The following is a 20,300-nucleotide window of genomic DNA, read 5'->3' as shown; positions in this document are numbered from 1 at the left end:
ATATTTAATATTACCACCTTACTCCATAAACTACACTGTTTACTAACCTGAATAGTGAATACCTGATAGTTATTACATTTTAATGAATCTATTGTATCTATCTATATAGATTTTATAACGTTTTATAATGTCGTTTTCGAACTTATTTTCATATTCGTAGATTAATATTTAAAAAAATAAAAGGGAAAAAAGACTGATCTGTACTGATCTCAGACCTAGCTGCTAAGCTGCCCAGTGTGCGATTGGACCCTAGCTGCTATGGCCCGCCCATTTGACTTATCCATCTGCAAGTCCCTGGTCTGTGATTGGTGCAGCTCGCATTATCCGTGACATCAGTGAGGGTTGGTTGCAGCGACCCGGTTGTTGATGTATTATCAAAAGTCGACTGTCATCCATAGCTGTGAACTGTCATCCGGATCACATCCCAACGGAGCGCAGCAGGTACAGTCAACTACATGACGCTCATTTTATGAATGCGAATGCGATTATACTGCCGCGACTAAAGGTAGATAACCGATTAGTGGTATAAGGACGTTGGAACATTTAAGCATAGCTGCCCTAAGCTGCCCTTAGCTTGGGTTAATGATCGTGTCGTATTGATTGAAGTGGTAAGAAACAGCTGAATTGACTAGTGTACTTTATTCGTAGTGTGTGATATTAATGGTCAGCCTGCCTTGAAGCTGCTGTGACGTGTGACCCCTCGGCTCAGTGTGATAGTCCATCTTTGTGAGCTGGAGTGGAGGTAATTTAATTTAAAGTTCATACCCTGAAGAAGGCAGTTGTACATCTGCCGAAACGTTGGTCCTTACTCTGCATCCTAATAAATAATCGGCACTTTGGCTATCAGTGTGTGCAGCCACTCTTTTGTCTTTTTAAGACTTAACTCTTTATTAATTTAAAGTTAACATTGATTGATTGATTGATTGATTGATTGAAAAATGTATTAACAGTTTGCAGAATTACAGTACATTTCAAGCACAAACTCAATACAAAGGCTGTTAACTGTGAGTGGACGACCCAATTAAGCATTACACTCGTTTCCAATAGGGTCCACCATGTTCAATTCATCAAACATAACATAACAATTATAGCCATGGTTCACATGATGCTCGTGTCATGATAATCATGACGGTCATGTTTCAGGGCTACATAACAATATGCCATAATAAAAAGCTCTCAACAGTGCAGTGCTTGACTGCAGACATCAGACATAATTTCAGTTGTGTATTTAAACAAGTCCTTGCCTGCAATAATGGTTTAGTAGTGTTGTAGTGTTGATGAGAGTACAGTATTATTTTTGTAACTATAGTTCAAGTATATATTATGTATATACTGTAGCTGCCTATGTACTGTTGAAATATATCCACTGCAAGATAGCCTAGCTATATTACAATATAGTGTGCAGTTGCCTATGTTCTTTCCACAGCTTTTTCCATCTCTTTCTCCAGATAAAGATGCAGTTCATTGGTCGGATATTCGACACAGTCACATCTGTGTCCAACCTCTTCTCAAACCCTTATCGGGTCCGAGAAGTACAATTGTCTGACTACAGTGGAAAAGTCCGGCTTAAGGAGGAGGGACGTTTGTTTCTTTTCAAAAACCCTTCATATCAGTCATGGGACTGTCTGCTTACGTGTCCCGAAACTCCAACTATGGCTCTAAGGTAAAACAAAAAATATTGATTACAATGTAGACAATCAGACTGAAAGCCCACACACAAACGTTTAGCCAACCATATAGATTTCCACAGACTGACACGTAAAACAATTATTATTTAAGATACATTCTTTTTGCAGTTTAATGTTATTTCAGATAGGTCAGTCACGATAGGAAACCAAGGCCAAAGAGTGATGAAAGATTTATGCGAGACAGGACTTGGGGTCACATTTAATTGGTAACACTACCAATTATGTAGTTGAAAGGGAACCCCCTTAGTGGAACCCACGTAATGACCCTAAGGCCAGACCGCACCAATGCAAAGTCTAGTCCACCCCAATGCAACTACTTGCAACTGCCATTGCATGCTATGGTTTTGTAGCAAGGAGTTGCAACTACAGTAGTTGCCCTGGTGCGGTCTGGCCCACACTGGTCCACGACCACACATCGAGAACCACTGTTCTATACAGTATATCAAAGGGATATGTGTGATATGCTATTTGTGATTGATTAAGTAAATGTACATAGACCAGATGACCACTCTAATTTAAAGCAAATCATTATAACGCAAGGGGAGGCATTCTGGTTGGCGTATCTATCTATCTAAGTATCTAATGATAAGCTCCTTCTTAGTCTTCTGTAAGTAAAAGGTCATTACATCACTGACAGTTACATCCACTGGCATCCTTTTAGGCTATTCCAGGTTTCGACCGAGGAGAATGCCATGAACTGGTTCCCACAGTATGCCCTCAAGCTCCGCCCATTCTATGAGACCCTTCTGCTAAAGGCCGAAACAACCCAGCCAATAGTAGACTGCCTCCGTAGCCACCCTGACTGGAGCTCTGCCCATATCGCTGTGGACACTGGCCTGAGGGAGTGCCTGAAACACAACTATGTGCAGAGGTCAGACTGAGATTCTTCTTTTCTGGACTGGAGAGCTGCATTTTCTAGATATGGCACTCAGTTATTTTCAGTGACTGTGGGTGGGCACTGCTATTTTCATGTGCGTTCTTTTATAAATTAGAAGGAAGGAAGTCCACACACCGATGTCTTCCGGTGTGCAGATTTCCTTCCTTCTAATCTCTACGTATTTCTGTTCACCTGTTCTTCTATCTACACAGTAAAGTCCTCTCCTCAGTGTTTATTATAACTCTGCAAGTGTGCATATAACACTGTTCTGAGTTAAGTATTGTACATTGTAGTAAATATATTCATTATTGATTGATAGTTGATTATTATAATTGCTACTTGTGAGATTGTGAGATTTTATAACTAAAATACTGAAACCACAGTTGTAACTAATGAAAATGCTCTGAGTCTGGTCTGCTGTCTGGTAACAGCCAAATGTCCACCAACTTGTTTGTGAATTGTTTGTGTTGAGCAAGACGCATTCAATCCTCAAATACTCTTGTTATTGCGAATTGCCCAGGAAAACTATAAATTGTAATTGCTGAAATTACACAACTGCTATTTGCTTTTGTAGTCAGATCAATGCACGGGACACGTCAGGACAGACACCTCTGCACTTGGCATGTGAGCGTGGCGACGTGGTGTGTGTGAAACAGCTGCTGGAGGAGAGCCAGGCTCGCACTGACATCAAGGACCGTAACGGAGAGTCACCCATGCACTCCGCCGCCAAGCAGGACTCTCCTGCTGTCATACAGGTGAGAATCGGAGGACTTTTGTCTCCCCTGTGTTGTTTTACAGCATACTGTGTGTATGTACAGTTGGAGGCCATCGATATTGTCCTTTTCTTTTTGCTGAGGTTTGCGTGATCTGCGCAAAAGGACAGTTAACCCATTTTGGGCGGGAACCCCTTTTGGTGTTTTAAACATTATGTTATAATTTAGCTATTGAAAAATAGCAGATCTACAAGCTCATAGCGCGCCACCGAGTGGCGCGCTACGAGCTTGTAGGTCTGCTATTTTTGAAAAATCGTGAAAATATTTATTTCAGAAAACTGGAGGATTTAGAAGGATTTAAAAAAGAATTGAGGTCAGGCCTAAATGGGTCAAATGATAAGGGACAATATCGGTGGCACCCAACTGTACAGTGCTTATGTATGAATGTATCGACTACACTACAGTATACATGTACACACAAGAACAGACGAATTACAGCTCATGCTACAGCAGCATATAGTACTGTATGTGCATGGGCTCATGAAAGAGAACCACATATGGCTATGAACGAACACCGTAAACTGATGAAGAGTGTGAAAGAATGCAAAACTCAGAAGAGTTGTGATAATGTATTTATACAGTATCTGCCAACATGTGTGCATTTTATGAACCAACGGCACATTAATAATGTAAAAACATGACTATCCTAATTGTTCACAATCTAATCTTTTAAGAATTTGTGTCTGGATGACACGTACAAGATTTGTGGTAGTTTGGTACCCGACAACAAAACAGCTACACAGTAGACATAATTCCCTGAAAATGGCAATATGTTTGTTCAATCCTTTGTGGGATAACAACATGTATTTTTGAAAGGCAAATGATTAATGGAGTGCATAAGGTGTGGTCGAAAATAAATGGTATGCAAGTCACCACTGACCACAGTGAAAAATGCTGCTTGAAATTTTCAATAACAGATGAAAAGTCTTCTGTTGAGAATGAGCTGTTTACTACCAAGTCAAAGGAGGGTAGAGCCTCAAAGCATCAGTAAGGAGTTGTCATCAATAGAAATAAATATTTCAAAGTGTCCTGCAGCAACGCAGGTGTGCCATTAATGACACCCTCTTGTGTATTATTGCTTAATCAAAAGACAATTTGTGGTCTAGCACAGAACATAGGCTTCATTGCATACTGTATTGACTTTGATGCAATACCTCTTGTCAACCAGCAGAGGTCCTACCTCATCACAGGATTAAATCGAAGGACCATGTAGTGTAGAATACCATACAATACAGATTGATCAAAATACAAATACTGTATATTCACACAAAAAGTTAAAATCATCTATCCCTAGTATGCCTAGTCTCATAGACTGGGATCAATTCACTTTGCAGGTTGTTGAGCCGGTCTGGGTCTGAAGCGGATATTGTGTGCGTGCATGCGTGCGTGCGTGCGTGTGAATTACGGGATGCAGTAGGTGGGGCTCTAGACCAGATCACAGAACTGAGCATGAAATAGAAAGAAAGCAGGTTTCCAGTCAGGTAGTAGTACTGTGGTAAGCTTGGTGTGAGGTTGCTGAAACCTGACTCGAGTGACTTCATCTGAGATGAGTCTAGCTCTAGCCCCTCCTCCCTCCCTTCACAACATCCACTGATGGGTCATGTTATATCGCTATTCTATCATCGACCGAGATGCACTTTGCATTGCATTGCTGAGGTAATTTGGGAAGCGGGGGATTGAGTGATAACCAGTCACAACGTTTTAAAGATCTTTAAAATGGAACCTTAAATGTCATGAAACATTGCTACATCTTTGGTAACATTGCTGTTTACCAGTTGTAGATCACATGCAAAGTGATTAGACTTGTTACAAAACTTAAGCAATACTGTGTGATAGTGATACTGATCCTAACATACTTGAATAATCGACATGGACTGTCGCCAGGGTCGCTTATTTATTTTTTCTATCCGCTAGTGTAAAACGTCAGAGGCTAGCTAGGCTATTCTGTTTCTGCCTCTTTCCTGCTCGTTGGAACCATAGGTTGGAACGCGCAGTGTTGTATTACTATAGTAACAGGATGAGATGCATGTTGAGTTAATTGTGTGGTTGCTTTACAACATGACTGTTCCCTAGGCAAAGAAGTGTGTGTGTGTGTGTGTGTGTGTGTGTGTGTGTGTGTGTGTGTGTGTGTGTGTGTGTGTGTGTGTGTGTGTGTGTGTGTGTGTGTGTGTGTGTGTGTGTGTGTGTGTGTGTGTGTGTGTGTGTGTGTGTGTGTGTGTGTGTGTGTGTGTGTGTGTGTGTGTGTGTGTGTGTGTGTGTGTTATTACAGTTGTACCTTCTTCATCATCATTCTATTAACCCCCATTCTGTTTTGCATCTTCCTGTCTCCTCTAACCCTCCGTCCATCTTTCATGGCACCAGGTGCTGTGCTCACGCCTGTGTGCGGGGGTGGATGAGCTCAACAATTCTGGGGAGACACCGCTCCACGTGGCATGTCGCCTGGGCCGGGTGGAGTCCGTCAAGGCCCTCCTGAGCGGCGGTGCCAGGTGCGACGTCGTCGGAGGCAGTGGGTACCCTATACACACTGCCATGAAATACAATGAAAAGGGGTGAGTGAGATGGATGATGCTGTGGATTTATTAATAATCATGGATAGGTGTGCTGTTTGTCTTCTTTGTGTTCTTTGCTCTTCGTCTTCTGTAGTATAGTGACATGCCCATGCCCAGGTTGAAAGTGGTTAAGTCTGTCTGTGGGTTTTATGGATATTGAAAAGTGTAGATAAATAGTAACTACATTGTATCCATTGGAACAAGGGTTATTTCCCAAGGTTTCTGCCCAACAGCAACGATATGCATGTCTGAATATGTGTGCGTACTAGTCCCACTTTTCCTGTCCGTTTCTCTGCTAGCTGTGCTGAGGCTATCCTGACGGCAGACCCAGGCCAGCTGCAGGCGGAGGATCTTTTGTATGGAGGAACCCCTCTACACTGGGTCAAGACAGCTGAGGTAAAGAACAACACAATATAGTATAGTAGTCTTTATACTGTAAATTCACATGCTGCAACAGATGACAAATGACACAAATTCAGTGCTTGAGGAACACATCTGTTAATCCCTCTCTCTTTCTCTTCTCTGCCTACATGTCCACGTCTCTCTTTCAATTGCTTTCTACCTTTCTCTCTCTCTCTCTCTCTCTCTCTCTCTCTCTATATCTCTCTCTCTCTCTGCCAGATGTGCCTCATGCTGTTGGAGCGTGGCTGCTTAGTGAACTACCTCAGTAAGACGGGGGAGAGCGCCCTCCACATCCTGACCAAGAAGGACCGCTTCGAGGCAGCCATGGTGCTGCTCACTCATGGAGGAGACGCCAACCTCAAAGGGCAGGACGGAAACACTGCTCTGCACCTGGCAATGAAGGTGTGTGTAGGAAATATACGCTCTTCCCATGAAATATACCAGTCTGTTTAATCCAGGTTAAAGATATCCCTAATAGATTGCAACACTTGTGTAATAGAGTCTCGTTGATTTCCCTGGGAAATGACAAAAACTACCGGAGAAACAACTATTAGCTACCAAGCTAGTTGGTCTACATAAAACGTCCTGTATGTTTTATTATCCATTATTTCTATGTAGTCTATATGTCTTCTATGCAATTATTGTCTTCTCATAGTAATTATGGATGAACTATATATTTGTTTTTATTGAATATGCGGTTCCATGTTTTACCCTCTGCTTTGTAGCTGGACCACATGGAACTGATCAAGGCTCTGATTGTGTTCGGGGCAGACGTAGAGATTCACAATGACTTGGGAGAGACACCAGGACTCATCGCTGCACGTACCAGCAAAGGTAGGGATATATTATGGAACTATGATGGACATTGTAAAAGAAGTGAGCAGAGGTTGAGGAAAACCCTAAGGGCCAAGTTAAAGGGCCTTACCCTGATCTTACAAGCCAGTTTGAGACTCACAAGCTAACATCTACAGTATGTCCATTGAAGAGCATGTGCATTGTTGTAAATGGTTTAGATTGGTTTAGAATGTAATAATTAACATGATACGCAAGGTTTACACAGAAGATGTGAACATCAAACAGTATGTCATCATTTAACAAACTTGTTAAATCTGCTCTTGTAGTTATTGTTCAAACAACTCACCCATGTTTTTTTAGACTTTTCATTATCCAGGCATGCATATGTCGTATCGTATTTGTAAAATAATACAACAATATTGAGTCAGACAACATTATATCATAATTAGTCACTCATGGATGCATCTCTCTCTATGCAGTGTTATAACATGTGTGTGTTTGTTGCAGGTTTGATGGGGTGTATTAATAAACCTGAGATATACTTTGTTAGATGCTCAATGTAGATCTATAAGCTCACAACGCATCGCAGCACAACACTTTGTGAGCTTGTATATCTGCTATTTTTGGAGTACAACACTGGTAGTTAGTTAAATATAGTAAAAACCAGGCTTTATAATATGTGATCTCACCACTTTTATCTTGAAGGATGTGCTAGCGGTTTGTTTGGATTATTTTATTTGTAAATGCATTCTCTTCAGTCCGTTTCTTCTCATCCCCTCCCTCTCTCTTTATCCCTCCCTCTTCCTCACACTTCGTCCGTGCATGTCTTGATGTGCGCGCATGTCTAACCCAGGGGTTCTCAACGTTTTTGGCCCGGAAATGCTTTGGCAATGTCTCGGGACCCCCGCCCCGCCCCCTCCCGACCCCCAATATAAATTGACTGCTACAATAACCTTAAACCATTTTGGGCGGGAACCCCTTTTGGTGTTTTAAGCATTGTTATAATTTAGCTATTGAAAAATAGCAGATCTACAAGCTCATAGCGCGCCACCGAGTGGCGCGCTACGAGCTTGTAGGTCTGCTATTTTTGAAAAATCGTGAAAAAAAAAACAAAAAAAAACATGTATATATATATATATTTTTTTTAATAATTTGGGGACCCCCTAAAATAATTTGGCGACCCCCCCGAGGGGTCGCGACCCACGGGTTGAGAACCCCTGGTCTAACCCCATTGGCTTGTGTGTGTGTGTGCTGTAGGCCCTAACAGAAAGATACTGCTGGACATGCTGTGTCATGTAGGGGTACAGCGGTGTCTCCCTCCCTCCCCCAACAGTCCTCCCCCCAGCAACGTCAAGGCCACTTCTCCAGGCATAGGTAATGCCCGTCCTCCATGCCATTTCTTCTCATTTCCTTTCCTTTACTTAAAGGTTAAGACCACTTACCAGGTTTTGGTTGTGTAGTTACCTTGCCATGATGTAACTCCAAATGTGTAACTCTAAATGTGGACAAGAAAAAAAAATAATGCTCCAGTGATTAGAAATTGATAATTCAAAATGTGCTCCACATTTACTTGCATTGTATGCTGAAACAGCTCTCAAAGTCACTCTTTTAGTACGTAAACAAACACAAACAAAGCCGGGTCCACGGCTCCAGTCTGGGTTATCTATCTAATAAAAATGGCTAAATCAACAGGAAGTTAACATTTTTATAAAAATAAATAAAACAGCATGAGTTTTGGTGATGCTCTATATTGTCTGAATCAACTTTTGTGTGTGTTTTTATACATACTAAAAGAGCATATTTTGAATTATCAATTTCTAGTCACTGGAGCAATCAATTATTTTTGACTTCTTGTCCACATTTGGAGTTACATCATGGCAAACCCAAACATCATGACACAACCCAAACCTCTACAAAAGTGGTCTTACCCCCTAAGCCCCCCGGCTGAATGTCTTCTTCATGAGTCCCTGGAGGGGCTGGCGTGTCCTCAGAGAACCTCCCTCTCAACCGTAACCGCTTCGACGCTTGCTTTACTCTGAGTTTTCAATGGAAATAATGAGCTGGTTTGTTATTTTGTAATGATAAAAAAAAAAAAAACGTTTGCGCACCACCCAGGCCTTCATCTTGTCGTTTATCTGTTTTTGTGCTTGGTGTGGTGTTTGTAGACCGTTAGGGATGGAATGTTAAAATTGTTAACCGTGTACACGACAAAGGACCAATTAACCAAAAATGTAACAAATATGTATTTATTTATTGTATATAATTGTAGCTCATGCACCCGTGACCCGTGTTACACCCGTCCTGTTTTTCAAAGCAACTGTCAGCAGTTCTCAGATTGGATTGAACAAATTCATTAGTGAGTGATACGATTCGAAGCGCTTCTACTTACGTAAGTGCTTCTACTTAGTGCTTCATTCTAATATGGGACTTGCACTGCATTTTGTACCACAGCCAACATCACACTGTCCAGAGACACAATATACTTACTTTGTGCTGTTGAACTTGCCCAACGTATGTATCAAATAACCATCAAAACAAGAGGCATGTTTTAAGGGAGAAACATATCTTTGTATTATACATAATACATTATGCAGCATAACCTAATTACAGTAAGTTTCACTTTCATATTTATTGGATTTGATTGTTGGTTTTGTTTGCTGTGTTCATGTACAGACAACCTATCTCCCAGACTCCCTCCCCAGTCAAGACTTCAGAGTTTGAATGAATGTAGAATTATGTGCAGGATGTCATTGGTATACATATAATATAAAATATATATGGGCCTAATTTAACTAACTAAACCCCTTTTTTAATACTTCATTTTAAAAGAAAATACCTCTCTCACAGCTATGCCAGTGTGCCAGTGATCACCCTCCCATGTGCCAATGTTGGCACCCGTGCCCAAGGTGGCCTACCCCATGTGCTACATAGGATACAGCTGCTGTATCCAAGGATCCTACTATGCACTGCATTGTTAATTTATACAAATATGACATCATGATGCAGTTCTAACCATGATTAACTGTTAACACTCCAAGTTAAAGAGCTTTTATGCCTAATGAAAGGATTCTCCTCCAAGCCCATTTTTTGCTGTAAAAAAAAAAGGGGGGGGGGGGGGGGGGGGGGAAATGTTAAACGTAAATAAAATAACACAAGTTAGGCTGTTGAATACATAGCGAGTGTGGATATTATAATTCTATCACTTGTCATCTGTAGTTTCTTATGTTTATAGTCAAGTTAATGATCTGTCATTGGCTGACAGGGTTTGGGGACATCATGCATGTGGCGGCCGCAGTGGGCGCTATAGGAACATCCAGTGTTGACGGCCCTAAACCATCGAAAAATAAGTATGTTTGGCAAAAGGTTATGCTCTCACTGCAGAATTAAAAGGACTGGGTGAAATGCAGGCATGTATCTCACTGATATAATGATCTTGTCCTGTCCTTCCAGGATAGACAGAGTGCTGTGTCTGGATGGTGGAGGGATAAAGGGTCTGGTGTTGATCCAGATGCTTATAGCCCTGGAGAGAGAGGCTGGCAGGCCCATCAAAGAGCTCTTTGACTGGGTGTCTGGTACAAGCACTGGAGGCATCCTGGCACTGGCCATCGTCCATGGTGAGACAGCCTTTTGTGTGTGTGTGTGTGTGTGTGTGTGTGTGTGTGTGTGTGTGTGTGTGTGTGTGTGTGTGTGTGTGTGTGTGTGTGTGTGTGTGTGTGTGTGTGTGTGTGTGTGTGTGTGTGTGTGTGTGTGTGTGTGTGTGTGTGTGTGTGTGGGGCTTTGTGTGCATGTCCGCGTGTGCGACCTTTCATAGTTATTGTTTTGTTTTGTATTTGCATTAGTTTGTATGACTACTGTCGAAATTATTATGTCTGTATATTTGTGTCACTCCAATATTGCGTAACATTCACTGTACTTGTGGTTCTGATTCTGAAGTCCATGGCTCTGTTTTTCGTCCCTGCGTTTAGGTAAGTCGATGGATTATCTGCGCTGTCTATACTTCAGAATGAAGGAGCAAGTGTTCAAGGGGTCCCGGCCCTATGAGTCAGCGCCGCTCGAGGACTTCCTGAAGAAAGAGTTCGGAGAGAACACCAAGATGACAGAAGTTCGATATCCCAGGTAACTGCAACAACACCGGAGTGTGGGGTCAATGTTTTATTTATTTATTTGAACAACACGTTCAAGTTAAAGTTCAAAATGTAGTACCTACATTTTGAGTACATAACACTGATCACTGTCTCCCATGGCCTTACTTGACTGCCCACATGACTACATTTCTGCTTTCTTTCAGTTCCTCATTTACCATTTCTTGTTTCTTGCGCCAGTTCCTTTTTTTTTAAGTGTGGTTTCCTGCCGTTTCTTTATTTCATCTTGGACAGGGTATTGGTAACCAGTGTGGGTTTTTGTTTACTGTGTCTCTTACTGTGTCATTTTCGATTGATTGAATACTTTATTAAGAGAATTTACAGTTTACACCCAAGGAAGCACTATGGCTTGTTTCCATTGGGATCCATCAAAACATTTAATGACAGTCAGACAAATAGACAATACTTTGCAAAAACATATAAACGAGTATAAATTGAAAATATAAATATGTACAGCAAACAGTTTCCAGACAAGTTCCGAGTTGCAGCCACCTGTAATTGCTTGTGTTTTTTTTATGACTGTTGGTACGGCATTCCACATTTCGGGAATCTGGGTTGAACGTGATTTGTGGAGCTCCCTCTGGTGTTGTGACCGTGGACGTCAGTGACGTTTTTGAAGTAGTTTGATGGTATATTATCCAGTGTGGTTTTGTGTTAACCGTTTTCTCTTTCATATTGTACAGGGTAATGGTGACCAGTGTGCTTGCAGACAGACACCCAGGGGAGCTGCACATCTTCAGGAACTATGATCCTCCCTCCAGCCACAGAGAGCCCCCCTACGCCACTACAGCTACGTTCAAGCCCCTCACCATCCCACAGGGTACAGTCTGGCTGCACTTACTGCTTGATCAGATGTAGCTATTACTAACGTCTCTCTTGTTGCCACAATGTTATTGCAAAATCTCACTAGAGCAGGGGTTCTCAACCCGTGGGTCGCGACCCCTCGGGGGGTCGCCAAAATATTTTAGGGGGTCCCCAAATTATTTTCCAAAAAAAAGAAAAAAAAAAAAGATTTATTTATAAATTTTATTTTCACTTTTTTTCAAAAATAGCAGACCTACAAGCTCGTAGCGCGCCACTCGGTGGCGCGCTATGAGCTTGTAGATCTGCTATTTTTCAATAGCTAAATTATAACAATGCTTAAAACACCAAAAGGGGTTCCCGCCCAAAATGGTTTAAGGTTATTGTAGCAGTCAATTTATATTGGGGGTCGGGAGGGGGCGGGCGGGGGTCCCGAGACATTGCCAAAGCATTTCCGGGGGTCCCCGGCCAAAAACGTTGAGAACCCCTGACTTACTGCATGATCAGATGTAGCTATTACTAACGTCTCTCTTGTTGCCACAATGTTATTGCAAAATCTCACTAGAGCAAGTGCTACAGTAGCTCAAGCATCATTCTTGCAAAGGAATGTTTGTTGTTGCTAAGTGTTCTCCAATGCTGGCATACACAAGGAAAATTGGGGGTTCACGTCGCCCCTCCTGACAATCGCAGGGGAGTTCCCGATTCGAGGCTGATATCACCGGTTATGTGCCTAAATGATCCTGAAGTGTGAGGCGTTTACAGACATTTTCTTAATGTTACCAACTTGATGATGGGAGTCCACGCAACTTTAAATTGTAAATATCATGATCATTATGATTGTTTACCTGACTTATCGAACGAGAGGAACAGCAATGGAATATTGAGCGGAAACCCACAGTAGAGCGAGCTGACTGGTTGAAGTGAAATCAAATACTTTGACGTGCAAATATATGAAAATATATTGCATCGAGTCGGGTTATTTCCTCCTGTCAATGAGTTCACAGGGATTCACCACGTATACTGTAGGACACATCAGCTGATTGCATAAAGCAGTGGTGGAAAAAGTACTCAAGGTTATCAATACTGCAATATAGTCTTTCGGACAAATCGGCAAATGGCCAAAATGTATATAAGGCTGCAGTGGTTACTATATGTTTTTTAATAATAATCAAAACCTACAAAATAACTAGTAACTAAAGTTTTCAAATAAATGTAGTGGAGTAAAAGTACAATATTTGGATCCGAAGTAGAAGTAAAAGTATTGGAAATTTGGAAATGAGTACAAATTCCTCAAAATTGCAATTAAGTACAGTACTTAAGTAAATGTTGTGGTCTTAGTTACATTCCAGCACTGGCATAAAGCTTGTCTTTCACAAGATGAATCCCCTGCTTCTTGTGATTAACCACTTAAACCCTGTATTCTTAGAGTTACAACTGTACACGGTCTGTACACGGACCTGAGTTACAACAGTACACGGTCTGCTTCCTTCCACACAGAATCTCTTCACCAGACAATGTTGGGACGTGTTGTGAGCTTGTACAGTAGATCTGCTATTTCTGACGAAAGTTCCCCATCAAGTTAAGACAATTCCAGTTTTTTTTGTAATTCAAAGCATACCTTTTTTTAGACATCTCTGACTTTTGCTCGGAGAAATGTTGTTTTTCTCTGAAGTTATGTTTGATTATACCACAGGTCGTTTCGAGGAAGCAATCTGATTGGTTGAAACAGCCTTCTAGCCGTGGGTTAAACCAGCACCATTCACCACCTAATCAAAACAAAGAATTCAGCTGCTCTGTTCTCCCAGAGCGCTAGCAAACTCGGTGGCTAGGCTAGCTAGTTTCTTGGGACATTTGTGGTCGTAGTGACTACATCTGTCATTAAAAAAATATATTCTTTCAGCGATTTTCTTAGTTTTAAGGGCAACTGTTGTATAATTGCAATATTACACTCGAGGGTGTAATATCACTTCAGTGATGCTTGCGGAACTCGACTTCGTCTTGTTCCTCACCGCATCCCTGTCGTGGCAATAATCACGTTAACCCACACCCTCTTGTGTAATATTGCTTAATTATGTGAGTGTGAAGTCCAAGGAATCCCCACTCGTAAATCGACAGGTGTGTGGTCCTGCGTTGACTCTTGACTCAATCGTCATTAATAACATATACAAAATAACAATATTTCAGTATATCTGTGGTCTCCCATGTTATCGGTTAAGATTTTAAAATCCTCTAGTGTGCACCAAGCATTAAAGCCTATACCAAATTCTAAATGATCTCTATTTTTGTTGTAGGGCTGTATTTTGCATTAGCAAACATAAAACAGAGCAGTCTTCTGTGTGTCTCTGAAACGCACATGTCATTGTGCTGAAAAGTTTACTCCAGTGATGGCACTGGGGTAAAACGTATTAATGTGAAAATAACTAGCAATACAGCGTGGTTTTACAGCCACTACCCTCGGTGGCCGTGACATTGTCCCTGTTTATAACGGTTTATGGCGAAATAGCGATCTTCAGACTTCCGAAAATATCAGTTTCGTAATGACCTACAGTCTATGGTAATGACACAGCACTGTTTTGCAAGAAAAGAAAAGTACAGTATTATCATCTTTAACATTCATCACTCGGAATGCAACAGGAAATGTTTGTGAGTTCACAGTTCACACACAGTACTCTTTTGAACATAACACAGCTATTCCTAATGCAAAGCATATTAAGTCTCCAGGTTTTCCACGTTATTTAAGCACCAGCTGTGTTGTTGTTGCAGGATGGGAGGATGAGGAAGTGTTGATGGTAGGATACTCTGTGCAGCCCCCCAGAAAGCGTAGCGTGACTGATGAAGGTGTGTGTGTGTGTGTGTGTGTGTGTGTGTGTGTGTTGCCCACGAGACACTATGAGCACGGAAATGGCACAGGGGTCACGCCGAACTTTGGATTTTGCGGGTCACGGGTTTCCACCAAAATCTGTCTCGTATCCATTCGTCCATGATTGATAATCTTATTTTATGTCCAATCAGAGCAAATTGTATGGCGAGCCGCCCGCTCAAGTGGTGCCGCACCGACCTACTTCCGCCCAATGGGACGCTTTCTGGACGGAGGGCTGCTGGCCAATAACCCAACATTAGACACCATGACAGAAATCCACCAGTACAACAAAGCCCTGAAATCAGAGGTACAGTAGGCAATTAAATAAATAAATGCAATGTTTTATTCTTCTTCTTTCTGTCTGTGTCATGTTGTGTACTCATATTCACTATCAATCACATAGTTTGTGCCATTCATCTTTGTGTTCTCTCTTCTTCATCCTCAGGGGCGTGGTGAAGATATCAAGAAGCTAGGCATTGTGGTCTCTCTTGGCACTGGTAAGTCAAATATTTTTCAGCAATGTATGTATGAGGACAATGTATTGTATGTATGTATAAATTGCTTCAATCTTAGCAGTACACAAAATATTATAACATGTACTACTTCCTTGAGTTGATCAACTTTAGTATGCTACGGTTGCAGCTGTGATAATTTGTGAACGAACCACAATGCTCAGTTTTCAGTGGCGAACAGGCTGGCTGATTGTGTCCATGTTCTAGTGTGATGAGGGTCAAATGGCTAAATGGAAATCTTTATGAATACTCCTCAGCAAAGCATAAAAAATGCTTGAAACAAGAACAATGTTGGTGTAACTAAGCAATTATCAGAAAAATAATCACTTTCATTATAAGTCATATTCACTGTGACTTCATTTCACCACGCACTTCAGGCAGAATCCACTAGCAGCATGAGCTGTGATTGGTCTACTTTTGAGGGGACAGACATGTGGGGCTTTAATGGTGGTGTTATTAACTGACGTTTTTGAAACATGCATGTGCGATCTCCAGGCAAGCCTCCTCAGGTGGTGGTGAATTCAGTGGATGTCTTCAGACCCTCCAACCCTCTGGAACTGGCCAAGAGCTTTGTAGGAGCCAAGGAGCTTGGCAAAATGTTGGTGGACTGTGTAAGTATATATTAATGAATGAATGAATTAATTAATTCATTCATTCATTCAACCTTTATTTAAGATTCTCCGAGAAATCGTTGAGGGTCACCCTAATTTGCAATATTACACTGTGAAAAATACAAACAATGATTTCCTACGTGATCAAATTAATTCAAATGACATCAACAAATAACACATTTTAACGAATAAACCTCAGCATTTGCCACCTCAAACAAGAGGCCATAACATTTCCACTGTGGTCTGCGGGGTCTTTCAATTAAGCACACAGAGATTTAAAATACATTCTAGAGTAGACAACATGCAGAGATGAGTAACCTACATTGTGTTTAAAATTGTTTCCCACCTTCTAACAGCAGCACCACAACTGAGAGTGATTATTTTACGCTTCTAATCTAAGAGCTTTTTTGTATCTCCATTTCCGACCCCTACAGTGTACGGACTCAGATGGCTGTGCAGTGGACAGGGCCAGATCTTGGTGTGAGATGATTGACACATTGTACCACAGGTTGGTCAATCACACACGTTCCATTATCATTTCACTATATCTATACTTCTATGTCTGTCTTTCATTAGTCTTCCCCTCTCTGTTTTTTGACTCTCAACCGCTGACCTTATCCATCACCACGTCCTCCTGCCCTTGTCCTTCACTCCAGGTTGAGCCCTCAGTTGTCTCAGGAGGTGATGTTGGACGAGGTAAGCGACGCTGTTTTGGTGAACATGTTGTGGGAGACCCAGATGTACCTGTACGAGAAGAGGGAGGTCATCCAGGAACTCGCCAAACAGCTAGCGGAGAACTGACCCACCCCATGGAGAGACTGAGGGACAATGAGAGGGCGGTGAGGCAGGGAGGGAGGGTGTTATTATTGTCCATACTGAATATGTTTGATGTAAAGCTCCGTTTCTGTGTGACTGCAAAAAATGCCTTGTGACTACGTGCATAATACAATGTCAGGTATGCCGGGTATTAGATCTTACCAGCAAAGCGCAAGTAGGTTGTTGCATTGTATTGCTGGGTTACCTGTGCTGGGTTACAGGAAAGAGATGTAATGGTGACAGACAGGCTTTAGCTGTAACACTGAGGACGTGTATGTTATGTAGCAACTAGCAACATCCGACCTTATTGGAGTTACTACACCGTAGTACACCAAGGTCTCTGCACTGCAAGTAAGAATGAAGACATTCCTGTACAGGTTGGCAACAAACAATAGTTTTTTGTAATTGATTCATCTGTTGACTTTCTTTAGAATTATTTGATTAATGATTGACTATTTGATTTGTTGAATTATTTATGTAATTTAGATATCTTATATACAATTGAAAAGGTGTCCCCAAAAGGTGTCCCCAGGACAGGAACAAAAGGCACCAGCTACTACGTCACTGACACGCTGCAACACGCTGCAACACACACTGCAACAACACACTAACACGTCACACACTTACCCTCCGCGTCGTTGGTTCCCTATCTCCTCATGTCGCGCCGCACGGCCACACTCGACACCAGCCGCGTAAAAACTGTCATCGCACTGCCACTACAGCCGGCTCCCGTCCACACTCGCAAACAACATCAATATCAATAATAAACACAAACACGCCACAAGCACCGACACCCCCGCCTAATTTCTTGCCACGTCTATGAAAACAAGCACAAAAAAAATGCCATTCAACACGCTACTTACACACACTACCACTCGCTTACAATACGCGGACCTGGCAACACTACATTCCCTCTCCCATTGGCTCACAGCCCACCACGTGACCCACACAGGGAGGGAGACGATTGCGTGATGCTTCTATGTACAGGATTCTATAGGTCACCACTTTTGGTGTGACACACACACGGCTTCTGTTTACTAGAAGAAGAAGAACTACACAGCGCACACTCTGATTCTAACTTGGACACTTACCATAATGCTAACACGACCGCGTCGACACCTGGCGTGGTACAAGCGGGACAAACCCAGGCGCATATATGGATACCAACAACAACACTACACGCACACGCGCGCGCTGCAACAACAAACAGCTACGTCCAGTGTGTGTGTGCGTGCGTGCGTGCGTGCGCGGGGGGGGGGGATTTTGGATCGCCTCGCGATGCAGCTGAAATGGCACACACACACACACACACACACGCCACAAGACGCTAATAATAATAATAATAATACACAATTACAACACTACACTAATCATAACAACAGCACAGAACAGTACAGTACACATGAGTACAGTACAGAAAGAAAGCTCACATCAGAATATTAATCCATGTAATAATAATAATAATAATAAAACATAATAACACAACACTAATAACTATAATATCAACAGTACAGAGAACAGTACAGTACATCAGAATATTAATCCATGTAATAATAATAATAACAATAAATAAGCACACAACACTAACAACAGTACAGAGAACAGTACAGTACACATGAGTACAGTACAGTACAGTATACTGTTCCTGCGCCTTGCCATGCTCTTTCAATCATAATAATAATAATACATAACAACACTACACTAATAACAACAATAATATCAACAATACAGCGAACACTACAGTACACATGAGTACAGTACAGTACAGAAAGAAAGCTCACATCAGAATATTAACCAATGTAATAATAATAATAATAATAATAATAAATAATAACACAACACTACTAACTATAACATCAACAGCACAGAGAACAGTACAGTACAGTACATCTGAATATTAATCCATGTAATAATAATAATAATAAAAAAACACTAACACAACAGTACAGAGAACAGTACAGTACAGTACACATGACTACAGTACAGTACAAAGACTTACAGTACAGTACAGTACAGTATACTGTTCCTGCGCCTTGCCATGCTCGCTTTCATACGCACATACACAAAACCAAACAGGGCCACTCAGCCAGCTTGGCAACTTTGCGCTTTCCAAGCAAATGCATAAATGAAAACATCATGGGTTGCCATTGCCTTCTTCCCATTTGCGACGCATCGCGTTAGGATGAGCGGGCCGAAGGCCCGCGAAATTCTAGTATACATACATACAATAACTGAAAAATAAGGCGTTAAAAAAACAAAAGGGTAGGTTCTCATCACCAGTTATCTGAACCCAAACTACTACTTACTTTTACTTAGCAATAAAACAAAATCACATTTTATATTATTGTAAACATTGTAAATGCACCATAAATCACTACACCGATCCTATTCTGGGAGCGAACATTCAGCAAAAATGGTAGACCTGCAAGCTTTGTGAGCTTGTACATCATCGGCTATTGTTGGGAAAGAGATTTGGTGTAGAGGGAAACGTCAGCGGATCTTGTATAGCCCTGTGGGGGAGTGCTTTGGCAAAAGTGAGGGGGAGTCAGAAGTATGTGCGAAAGCTCAATTTTGATTGGCTGTGAAAGTAGTCCATATGAATTGCTCCGTCTGGTTCCTTGTTATTTTCCCAACCTAAAGAAGGCATAGGTTTTTACACTGTGGCACAGAACGGGTCAGCTGTCTAGAACAGCCACAGGCCTCAGAAGTACAGAAACAAATCAATATGACTTCATAATATGACGGAAGGGAAGAAAAAAAATGTAAGAAGAGAAAAGACTGCATCTAGTTCTTGTAATCTTGTAGCTTAGCTTGACAAAGCTAAATGTCAAATAACCACATCTGCCTTTTTTATCAGTGGGCTTGATTTCATATAACCACCCTTATATAACCATTTCCATGCCTTTAATGGTAATACATGTATACATTGTTTTAATACGTGAAAGATGACTGTTTCAACTGGACTTGAATGAATGAACAACTTACTTGAAGTAAAGAGGAATGAATCCAAACTTCTATCTGCACTATATAACTTGGAGTAATGTGTTACATCTTGTACTTGACAATATGAGGTGTATACTGTATTATAGTACTAATTATATAAGTAAAGTATTTGAATATTGAACTGAGTGTTCTTTTGTCCGTTTGTCCCATTGGCCTTGCATTACGTTTTTGCTGAGCTCATTCATGTTCGCTGCAGGATGAAACCTACTTTTCACAGTACCATTATAGAAATAATTATCATAGAGTTAAGTTAACAATTGTGACTTGTCTGCTAAAGTGTGTAACTTAAAGAAAAATAATATTGTAAGGACTTCATAATAGTTGGACATTTTAATAAAATAGTAATAATAGAATAAATAGAACAGAACAAAGGAGTGGATTTAAGCTTGACCTGGCCGAATAATCAAGTTAAATCAATTTATAATCTGAGCCAAACTCTTCTCCTTGAGTTGATCAATTACGATGAAGCCG

At 41.3% G+C, this 20,300-nt stretch overlaps 1 protein-coding gene across 4 annotated transcripts; it reads left to right on the top strand.

Moving 5' to 3' along the window:
* The first annotated feature begins 314 nt into the window (after positions 1-314).
* Positions 315-19,950, top strand: pla2g6 (phospholipase A2, group VI (cytosolic, calcium-independent)). 4 transcript variants are annotated; one of them, XM_079498173.1, is made up of 21 exons: positions 359-441; positions 649-742; positions 1,449-1,663; positions 2,350-2,559; positions 3,140-3,320; positions 5,700-5,887; positions 6,187-6,283; positions 6,509-6,691; positions 7,015-7,123; positions 8,342-8,458; positions 10,347-10,431; positions 10,535-10,698; positions 11,050-11,200; positions 11,910-12,046; positions 13,525-13,605; positions 14,791-14,865; positions 15,040-15,194; positions 15,333-15,384; positions 15,895-16,010; positions 16,445-16,518; positions 16,667-19,950. In XM_079498173.1, exons 3-21 carry the CDS (start codon positions 1,455-1,457, stop codon positions 16,809-16,811), a joined length of 2,529 nt encoding a protein of 842 aa, XP_079354299.1. In that variant the 5' UTR covers positions 359-441; positions 649-742; positions 1,449-1,454; the 3' UTR covers positions 16,812-19,950. The 4 variants fall into 4 exon arrangements, with proteins under 4 accessions (XP_079354297.1, XP_079354298.1, XP_079354300.1 ...); XM_079498171.1 differs by lacking the exon at positions 649-742 and having other exon boundaries at positions 315-441; XM_079498172.1 differs by lacking the exons at positions 649-742; positions 13,525-13,605 and having other exon boundaries at positions 315-441.
* Positions 19,951-20,300: the final 350 nt, after the last annotated feature.

Source organism: Electrona antarctica (genome assembly GCF_951216825.1).
Source record: "Electrona antarctica genome assembly, chromosome: 4".
NCBI classification, from domain to species: domain Eukaryota; kingdom Metazoa; phylum Chordata; class Actinopteri; order Myctophiformes; family Myctophidae; genus Electrona; species Electrona antarctica.
Note: the sequence above shows the minus strand (reverse complement) of the source record. Positions and strands in the feature narration are given on the sequence as shown.